This window comes from Cebus imitator, unplaced genomic scaffold (assembly GCF_001604975.1).
Source record: "Cebus imitator isolate Cc_AM_T3 unplaced genomic scaffold, Cebus_imitator-1.0 Scaffold190, whole genome shotgun sequence".
Taxonomy (NCBI): Eukaryota; Metazoa; Chordata; class Mammalia; order Primates; family Cebidae; genus Cebus; species Cebus imitator.
The window spans coordinates 504,500-515,030 of NW_016107505.1; the positions used below are offsets into that span (position 1 = coordinate 504,500).

Here is a 10,531-nt window from a genome sequence, read left to right on the forward strand (position 1 = left end):
TTAGTAGAGACGGGGTTTCACCATGTTGACCAGGATGGTCTCGATCTCTTGACCTCGTGATCCACCCACCTCGGCCTCCCAAAGTGCTGGGATTACAGGCGTGAGCCACCGCGCCCGGCCCTTCCATTAAATATTTATTGAAGATCTATGGGTTGGGTGTGGTGGCACACACCTGTAATCCCAGCACTTTAGGAGGCCGAGGCAGGAGGATCACCTGAAGTCAGGAGTTCAACCAGCCTGGCCAATGTGGTGAAACCCTGTCTCTACTAAAAATACAAAACAAAATAAAATAAATTAGCTGGGTGTGATGGTGGATGCCTGTGATCTCAGCTACTCGGGAGGCTGAGATGGGAGAATTGCTTGAACTTGGGAGGAGGAATTGCCCCACTGCATCCCAGCCTGGCCAACAGAGGCCGGGCATGGTGGCTCACCTCTGTAATCCTAACAAAAAGACCTCTGCAGTTCGGGGGCCTGTGTGAGGCTCAGGCCCTGCCTCCACAGAGCTGTCTGGGTGACCGACCATCTCCCCTCCCCTGCCCTGCCCACCCACCTCCACCTGCCCCGCCCCAGGGACCCCAGCATCCAGCCTCAGCTTCCACACAAATCACCCTCAAGTGGATATGTATGACAAATTTAATTCCCTGTTCTCTGTCTCACAAAGGTTTCTCACATTTTTGTACAAAAACCCAGGCTTCCCTTCCCCTCCCCATACCCCAACATGAAAAGTAATTGTCTAAATAAATAATATAATATTCCTGCCCAGGCCTAGAAGGGGAGGAGCCAGGATAGAAGTTTGTGGACAGACTTCTTGGAGACCCAAGAATCTGGAACCCCAGTTCCCTCCTCCTTGGGGACCCAGGAGTCCACCTGCCTCCCATCCTCCCCGAAATAAATAAGTATAAATAAGGCACAGATGCCCCCCTGATCTCACGGAAGGACTGTCTCTAACTAGGGGGAGATAATGGTGGGGGATTACCTGGCTGTTAGGCCCCCAGTACTGAAATAAATAAATAAATAAGATCTGGCTTTGGAAGGACGGTGGTGGCTCTGGGCCCCGGGTCACAGCCGGGTCTTCAGCAGCAGCAGCCCCCGCACAGCCCAGTCAAGTGTCAGGTGCAGTCCCCCCAAGATGGCATGGGCGGCCCTGATGCCCCCCCAGGCTGAGGAAGGGGGTGCCAGTGGGGGTGCCGGCGGATCTGGGGGTGGCTGCGGCAGGGCCAAGCGGGACATCTGTGGGGAGAAGAGAGAAGGTGAGTGACAGGGAGAGGGTGCAGTGGGGGTACAAGGCAGGGGCTATTTGGAGCTTCCACTGAATCAGGGTGGGGGAAGTCCAGGCTGCACGTTCCCAGGGGGCCTGTGGTGCATGGGTTGAAGTGGTTAGGCTGAGAGCTCTTCAGGGTGTGCGGTTCAGAAAACTGAGGCTGGGGTCCCGATGGGCTTTGAGAGCTAAGTGTGGGGGTTGGGGTGAGTCTGTAGAGTCAGGGCAGGCGTCTTGGCTCTGGGTGAGGGATAGGGCCAGGCTGTTCGCGTTGCCAGAGCTGGAATCTTAGCGCTGGGTTTTTATCGTTGGTGTTGTTTTTTAAAAAATTTAAGAGACAGGGTCAGGCCGGGCGCGGTGGCTCAAGCCTGTAATCCCAGCACTTTGGGAGGCCGAGGCGGGTGGATCACGAGGTCAAGAGATCGAGACCATCCTGGTCAACATGGTGAAACCCCGTCTCTACTAAAACTACAAAAAATTAGCTGGGCATGGTGGCGCGTGCCTGTAGTCCCAGCTACTCAGGAGGCTGAGGCAGGAAAATTGCTTGAACCCAGGAGGCGGAGGTTGCGGTGAGCCGAGATCGCACCATTGCACTCCAGCCTGGGTAATAAGAGCAAAACTCCATCTCCAAAAAAAAAAAAAAAAAAAAAAACACACCACCAAAAAAAAAAAAAAAAAAAAAAGAGACAGGGTCTTGCTATGTTGCCCCAGCCGTCTCAAACTCATGGCCTCAAGAGCTCCTTCTGCCTTGGCCTCCCACACCTTGGGATTAAGGAGTGAGCCACTGCGCCTGGCCAGAACTCAGGTTTTAGAGAGTGTCTGGGGTTTGGGGGCTCAAGTCTAGGGTGGGGGGGCTCTGGGTTCAAGTTCAGAAAGTCATGGGTGAGGGCTGGAGTCTCAGAGCCAGAAGGTGGAATTTGAGATCCAAGGTCTTTGGAGTTGGGAGCCAGGGTTTGAAGTCCTCTGGTCTCAGGGCCTTGCACCTGGCTTTGGAAGTGAGGGTCTTGGGGTTGTACAGGTGCAGCTCAGGATCTGAGGCCTCAGCGTTTTGGATCTTGGGAGTGAAACATAGGGCCTCAGGGCTCGGGTCTAGGTCCTTGAGGTCCTGGGTTGTAGAGCCAGGCTCCCAAGGCTGGCTTTGGGTCAGGGTCTTGTGTCTTAGGGTCTGCATCTGGGGTCTTTAAGGTGTCAGGATCGCAGGGCTGGAGCCTGGGTCTCAGGGTCTGGAGGCCCATGATTTTCTTTTTTGTTGTTAGTAGTTTTTTGGTTTCTTTTGAGACGGAGTTTCACTCTTGTTGCCCAGGCTGAAGTGCAATGGCATGATCTCAGCTCACTGCAACTTCCACCTCCCAGGTTCAAGCGATTCTCCTGCCTCAGCCTCTGGAGTAGCTGGGAATACAGGTGCCCACCATCACGCCCAGCTAATTTTGTATTTTTAGTAGAGATGGGGTTTTGACATGTTGGTCTGGCTGGTCTTGAACTCTTGACCTCAGTCGAAGCACCCACCTCGGTCTCCCAAAGTGCTGGGATTACAGGCGTGAGCCACAGTGCCTGGCCAGGTCCATGGTTTTCAATGTCATGGGGCCAGGGTCTTCAAGTCTTGAGGTGAGGATTTGAATTCTCAACTCTTTGGGCTTTAGGATGGGGTATTGGGTCTTAGGGACTGGGATTTTGGGACTTTGAGGTCATGGACGATGGAGTCTCAGGGACTTAGGGTGAGGATTTGGAGTGTCTGGGCAGGATTTGGGGGTCTAGGGCCTCAAGGTCTCAAGGGCACAGGGTCTGGGGATGCAGGGTCAGGATCTCAGAGCTGGGGTGCTGCATTTAGGTCTGGGGTCTCAGGCTTCAAGGACTCAGGCCACAGGTTCTTGGCACCAGGGGTTGGGGTCTGGGGTGTCAGGTGTTGGAGCCAGGACATACCAGGAGCTGCAGCCGGCGCAGCAGCCGGTCCAGCCGGGCCTGCAGGGTGCCCAGCTCGGGCTCCAGGGTCTTCAGAGAGGAACCAGCTGCCCGGCGCAGCCACTGCACATGCCGCAGGTAGGACAGCAGGTCTGCCCGCAGCCGTGTCAGCACGCCCGGGAGCTGGGGACAGATAACACTGGCTGTGACCGTGACTGCCGTGGCCCCATTCTCCTGCCTCCTTCATTGCCTTGGCCCCACCCACTCCCGCCCTTACCTGCAGAGCTCCCAGCGCCCCCGCGCTCATGGCCAGGGTGGGCAGGGAATCCAGGTTGTGGTCCCCGTCAGCTGGGAATTTGTCCTTCTGGTGGGGAAAAAAAGCTGTGAGGGGCCCCTGCCCAGCCTCCGGGCTCCCTCCACCCCCAACACCAGGCCCCACACTCGTCCCCTCCCTGACTCTGCCACCGGAGAGCCCAGAAACCCTCCAGGTGGCCCGCCCGCAGACCGCTCTCAGTTCCCCTCTGCCTCTCACTCCCCTGCCGGCCCCAGCCCAGCCTCTCCTACCAGCTGTGCAGCCAGCTGCCGCGTGTCCGCCAGGAGGGAGCGGGTCAGGAGCACGATGCTGTCCAGTTCGGCCCGAGGGTCTGGGGAAGCTCGAGGGGGGCCAGGTGGTGGCCCAGGGGCAACAGCTGTTTCTGGCCACAGGCTGAGCACGACCAGGACCAGGTGGCAAACCCCTGGGGGCAGGATGAGGCAGAGAGCTCAGGTTGGACTCCGGGTCCGAGGGAGGAGGGGCTGGGGGTCTGGACTCCTGGGTCCGAGGGAGGAGGGGCTGGGGGTCTGGACTCCTGGGTCCGAGGGAGGAGGGGCTGGGGCCTGGACTCCTGGGTCCGAGGGAGGAGGGGCTGGGGCCTGGACTCCTGGCCTTATGGAGGAGGGAGGTCTTAAGCCCCAGGGTGGAACGCCCGCGGGCAGGTCGCAGGGCCGGGCGGGCTTCCCTCTCCCTCCCTGGCTCTGGCTGCCCCGCCCGTCGGAGCAGACGCGGCCCGGGGCGGGTAGACGGGCCGGGCGTCTCCCGTCCGCCCCCGGACGCCGGAATCTGGGCCCCGGGGCGGGGCACGGGGGGGAGGCACAGGCCAGAACCTGCCCCCTCCCGGGGCCGCGGGAGCCGGAGCTGGCTGGGAGCAGGGGAAGGAGCCAGACGCCACGACGGAACCCCGGAGACACGGAGCCCTCCCGCCGGAGACCCTTAGCCGCGCTCCCGGGAGCCCCGCGGGGTGGGCCGCGGAAGGCCAGGCCGCAGCGCACCTGGGCGGAGAGGGGCAGAGCCACGGCCCCGGCCCTGCCGCCGGCGGGAGCGGGAGACCTGGCTGGAGCGGGAGACCCGGCGGCGCGGGGGGCGCGGAGGTCCAGGGCGTCGGGGGCTCGCTCCCAGCGGCCCACCCTGGCCGCCCCGCCCATCCGGCCTCCCGCCAGCCAATCAGCGCCCCCCGGCCGCCGCGCCGCGCACACCCCCGGCCCGCCCCCGGCCCCGCCAGCCGTCGGTCTGTCCGCTCGTCGGTCGGCCGCCTCTGCCGGGCTCTCCCTGCTTTCCGCCCGCGCCCAGTCTCTCTCCTCCCCCGGCCGGGGTCGCCGCTCCCAGGCTTGCTCTGCTCTCCGCGGACCCTGCCTCAGTTTCCCCCTGTAGCCTCTCTGCCGGGACCCCGGGGAGTCCGCGTCTCCCGGTCCCCGCGGGCCCCCTGGGGCCTGGGCCGATGGGGACCACCCCCTCCTGGCACGGGTCCCTCGTCCCTGCCCGGTCTCCGCGTCTCGCTCCCTCGCGGGGCCCTGTCTGGCCTTCCCTCCCGCGGCGCGTCTGATTGGCTGCCTCCATCCGCGCCTGTCTGTGTCTCTCCGTGCCCATCTCCTCTCGGCCTCCTGTCTCCCGATCTGCTCTCCTCCCCTTCTCTGACTCCCCGCTGCCTCTCCCCGGGTCCCTCTCCGTGCGACCTCCGCCGTGGGTCCCTCCCTCCCTGTCTCCCTGTCCCCTCCACCCACCCCATGAACCAACTTACAGTTCATGTCCCCACAGGGCCAGGGGTTCCCCAGGTCAGGGGCCAGGGAGCCGGGGGCCTTTAACCCTTCCCTGTCCGCTGCCGGGGAAGCCCCGGGGGTCAGCTGGGCCTCGGCCTGGGGAGGGGAGGCATGTGCCCATGAGCAGCAGGGCCGCTGCAGTGAGGGAGTGTGGACGCCTGGGGGTTATATAGGGGGCTGGGGCGGGCGGGCCGGGGGCAGGCGGCAGGGGAGGGCGGCCTGACACATCCTGACTCACCCTCCCTGCCTGCCTTTTCCATTCAGACGGAGCGGCTGCCTTGCCGGGCTCACGCCGCCACGCTCGGAGGAGGGCACGGAAGGAAAAGTTGGAAAAGTTGAAAAGGGAAAGGGGGGGTGGTCGGAGAGGGGCTGGTGAGGTCATTGGCGTCCCCTCCCTCCACCTCCACGGGCCGGAGCAGACACTCAGGCTCAGGCGCTGGGGCCCGACTGTGGGTGGGGGTCCAGCTGGACCAGGTCTGGCAGAGAGGGATGGGGAGGCAAGGGAATGGAAAGGCAGAGTGAGACCGGACGGGAGAGAGGATAGGGGCCTGGAGAGAAGGAGGCAGGAGGAAGAGGAGAGACACACACAGAGTGAGGGAGAGACAGAGACAAGGAGATGGAAATACGCCGCGATGGAGGCAGCCAGAGAGACACACCAGAGAAGCAGACAGGACCACAGGGTCAGCCCTGCAGACACAGGGACACGTTCTGGGAGTCAGAGATCAGAGCGGGATGAAGACAGCGGGAAGGACTTGGGGGAGACCCAGGGAGACGCCGAGGGGAAAGGAACAGAAACACCAAGACTGAGAGAGAGAGGACGCAGCCACCAAAGAAAGGCACCAGGTGAACAGAGACATGGGACAGAGAGGCCCCAGGGACAGAAATGGGGAGACAGACATTAGAGAGACAGAGATGCTGAGATGTTGATGACTCAGCAATGGGGGCAGAGAGTAAAAGCTTTCCTCATTTTGGTTTTTTTGAGACAGAGTCTCACTCTGTTGCCCAGGCTGGGGTGCAGTGGAATGATCTCGGCTCACTACAACCTGCACCTCCTGAGTTCAAGTGATTCTCCTGCCTCAGCCTCCTGAGTAGCTGGGACTACAGGCGCCCACCACCACACCTGGCTAATTTTGTATTTTTAGTAGAGATGGGGTTTTGCCATGTTGCCCAGGCTGGTCTGCAACTCCTGAGCTCAGGTCATCCGCCTGTCTTGGCTTCCCAAAGTGCTGGGATTACAGGTGCGAGCCACCACACCTGCCAGAAAAGCCTTTCTCAGAGGGGCAGGTGGAGACAGGAAGAAGGGAGAGAGGGAGAATGGGGACCTAGAGAAAGAGGTGCTGAGACACTCCATACAGGCGAGACCTCGATTCGAGACTCCCGGTCTGTGCCCCAGTTTCCTCATCTGTGAAGGGGGGACAATGAGCACCCCCATCCCCCTAAAAGCCATGATGAGGATAAAGTGAGCTCATTCACGTGAAGCACAAAGTCAGCTAACCATCATTATTCTCCTCGTTCATTTTTATGAACACATCAGGGACACAGAGAAAAAGATGTTGCCTTTGAGAGACCTGGGGTGATGAGGCAGAGGCAGGACCAAGATGGGGTGAGGCGGGATGGCGGGGACACTGAGACCACATACCAGAGCCCTGGACGCCAATGCACAGAGGTGGAGGCGGGAGAGGTGTGCACGGGGAGGGGCCCCACAGGCCGGGGCGGAGGCAGCCATGCCCACCGGGGCACACAGCAGGCCAGCGCCAGGCATGGGGCAGAGGAGAGCTGGGATTCACAACAGAGCAAGTGAGGGGCAGAGACGCCAAACCATGTCCTCAAGAGCCCCCAGACCTAGATGGCAGGGAAGGACAGGACCGGACTGAGAGCTCAGAGGTGGTGGGGGCCTCTGAGTCTCCATGCAGACCCCCTTATGCCAGCCTCCAAGACGGTACCCGGCTGTTTGGAGGGCTCCCCCTCCCAATCCAGCACCACTGGAGGGGCAACTGCTCAGATCCCCAAGGAGGTGAGGTCACAGCCCCCCCACAGTGGGAATGACCTCATCGCTCAGGTAAGAGCTCTTACTCCCCCTCTCTGGCCTGTCACAGCCACCCCTTTCAGGGCCCCCCAGGGCCCTCCCTGGCACCGGCTCCCGCTGGGACCCAGGCCTCTGACCACTGGGTCTCCGCCCCTCAGGGGGCCTGCTTCCGGCTGAGTCAGTGTGGGGGGCCCAAGGCTGCGTCAGTGAGGGGAGAGCTGACGTAGCCCCCCCCAGACCGGCGGGGCCAGCCAAGGTGACTCAGGCCACCAGCTTGGGGGATGGACTAGCCCGAGGGGATAGGGGACTGGCCCGAGGCCAGCTGGGGAGCAAGAGCAGGGTTCCAGTAATGCCAGCCCTGTCCCCACAGGGACCAGAGCCCAGACCCCTGCCCCTCCTCTCTCAGACCCAGGAGTCCAGACCCCAGCCCCTCCTCCCTCAGACCCGGGAGTCCAGACCCCAGCCCCTCCTCCCTCAGACCCCGGAGTCCAGACCCCAGCCCCTCCTCCCTCAGACCCAGGAGTCCAGACCCCAGCCCCTCCTCCCTCAGACCCAGGAGTCCAGGCCCCAATTCTAGTTGAAGAAAGGCAGTGGAGAATCTTGTGGCCCTCTACACTTTGAGGAGCATGTGTGGGGAAGGTCATGGGTCTGGGACAAGTCTGGGGTCCCGGCTGCTGCCAGTTTTCTGACTCGCCTTGGTCTGCAGCCCGGGGTTGTGGGCTCAGACTTCATCCCCCCAGTGTGGCAGTGGAGATAGATGGGGCCGGTGCAGAGCAGCGGGGCTAGGAGTTATTGGCAATCCCTGGGTCTGCCCAGGCTAGGGTGGGACATGTTGGGTTACTCTGTGGAAAACAGAGAAGGAGAGAGAGAAAGAGACAGAGCGAGAGATGAAGATCAGAAGGGACCCAGAGGCAGGACTGGGGAATCCCAAAAGAAAATGATAGATGACAGAGACAAACAGCGGGACAACAAAGGCCCCGGGAGGCAGCTGGGGCAGTGGAACCCCGCGCGAGCTAGAGACCAGCTTAGAGGCGCGGAAACGGACTGGGCAGCCAGGACCCAGACCCGGGGTGACCACAGACACTGGGGAGAAGCCGAAGGGACGTGGGGGATGGCCAGTGATTCCTGGCTCCCGTGAGAGCCCCGGGGGGAAGCGGAGCCGGCTGGGTGTGAGGTCAGCAGGTCCCAGGCTGTGTGTGTGTCCGTCTGTCAGTCCCTGGGGGGTCCTGTCTGGCCTCTGGGGGGTGACGGGGCAGGCTGGCCACAGAGGCAGCCCAAACCTGTCATTAGCGGTGAGGGCCGTGACGGCGGGGGCCCCCCCAGTCCCAAGCCGCAGTCCAGGGCCAGGCGGCCCCGCCCCCCCACCCCCTCTTTGATCCCTGAGGAATCCCGGGAATTGGGAAGTGGGTCCAGATTATGTTGACACAGGAAACGGTCAGCAGCGGCCCAACCTCAGCTCCACAACCCCTCTGACCCCCACCCCCGGCCCCCTGCAGGGCCCCCTCTAACCTGTGTCATCTCTGACGGAGGCAGCCTGGGCCCACTCAGCACCCACCAGGATGTTTACAGGAGAGATGGGTAAGACAGGGAGTCACCCCACGGAGCTTCCTGAGAAATGGGGTCTGGCTCCTGGACCATCACATTCAGGCCCCCAGCCCCTCCCCGCTCAGACCCAGGAGTCCAGGCCCCCAGCCCCTCCTTCCTTAGACCCAGGAGTCCAGGCCCCCAGCTCCTCCTCCCTTAGACCCAGGATCCAGCCCCAGCCCTTCATCCTTCAGACCCAGAAGTCTGGGATCCCCCATAGCATTCCTCCCTCAGACCAAGGAGTCAGGCCCCCAGCTCCTTCCCCCTCAGACCCAGGAGTCCAGACCCCCAGGCCCTCCTTCCTCAGACCCAGCAGTCCAGACCCCCAGCCCCTCCTCCCTCAGACCCAGGAGTCCAGTCCCAGCCCCTTCTACCTCTAGTGCAGGTGTCTGGGTTTCCAACCCCCTTTTCCCTCAGTCCCAGGAGTTCTAGCTCAGAGACAGTCCCAGGGGAGCGGAGACTCCCTGGTCACTGTGCTGTGAAGCTGAGTGGATCAGTTGGGGTGCACTAGGGATTACGGTCCCAACCCGGCCCCCAAGTCCCGCTTCCTCTTCTTGGAAGCCAAGTGTCCTCCCAGTCACCTCCCAGTCACCTTGGGGGAAATCATGGGGAAGTTTCAGGATCTCCACTTGGTGGACTCCCTGCCTCCACCCTCTAACCTCTGTTCACAGGAGGGAAACTGAGATCCAGGAGGGAAATGGGGGCTCCCTGCCCAGGGGCCACTGTCACAGCCTCCGAGCAGCTCCAGCCCACCAGGCCCTCAAATCTCAGCAGGGGCCCATGTGGCCTGTCCCCTTCCCTGTTTTTTTTTTCCTTTTTTGGACACAGTCTCTCTTCTTCACCCAGGCTGGAGTGCAGTGGCGTGATCTCAGCTCTCTGCAACCTCTGCCTCCTGAGTTCAAGCGATTCTCCTGCCTTGGCCTCCCGAGTAGCTGGGATTACAGGCAAGTAACCACCATACCAGGCTAAATTTTGTAGTTTTAGTAGAGACGGGGGTTTCACCGTGTTGGCCAGGGTGGTCTTGAACTCCTGACCTCAGGTGATCCGCCTGCCTCGGCCTCCCAAAGTGCTGTGATTACAGGTGTGAGCCACTGTGCCCGGCCTATCCCCTTTCCTGAGAAACGTTCCCTAAACAGCAGGCCTGGCGTGCCTGAGATGAAAAACCTCTCAGGACCCCTGGACCAGGAGACTCTGACTCAGGCTCCGGCCTCCATTGGCTCACCTCCTCCCAGTCTCCTTGTTGCCGGGGGGACCCTCCCCAACAATGGGGCTCAGTGATGGGTCTGTGTCTCCTTCCCCTGGTTGCTGAGGCCAGAGACTCCCTAGCAAGAGAGTCTCCTGGGCCTTTGTCCTACCCGAATCCACCTTCTCAGACATCAGTTTCCCAAGGAAAGGAATCCCTAGCAAGTTCTCCCAGTTCCCCACCCCTCAGGGCACCCTGGGTGATATGGCCCCAGACCCCCACGCCCTTCCAGATGTCTCTTTCCTGCCAAAAGTTGCCCAGGAGGCTTTTTGTTTGTTTGTTTGTTTGAGACAGAGTTTCACTCTTGTTACCCAGGCTGGAGTGCAATGGCGCAATCTCGGCTCACCGCAACCTCCGCCTCCTGGGTTCAGGCAATTCTCCTGCCTCAACCTCCTGAGTAGCTGGGATTACAGGCACGCACCACCATGCCCAGCTGATTTTTTGTAGT

At 61.4% G+C, this 10,531-nt stretch overlaps 1 protein-coding gene across 1 annotated transcript; it reads right to left on the minus strand.

The window, feature by feature from the left end:
• Positions 1–615: 615 nt before the first annotated feature.
• Positions 616–3,893, minus strand: IL11 (interleukin 11). Its single transcript, XM_017546574.2, has 4 exons — positions 3,722–3,893; positions 3,435–3,521; positions 3,179–3,340; positions 616–1,230 (listed from the first exon to the last, which is right to left on the minus strand). The coding sequence occupies exons 2-4, from the start codon at positions 3,462–3,464 to the stop codon at positions 1,060–1,062; spliced, it is 363 nt and encodes a 120-aa protein (XP_017402063.1). The 5' UTR covers positions 3,465–3,521; positions 3,722–3,893; the 3' UTR covers positions 616–1,059.
• Positions 3,894–10,531: the final 6,638 nt, after the last annotated feature.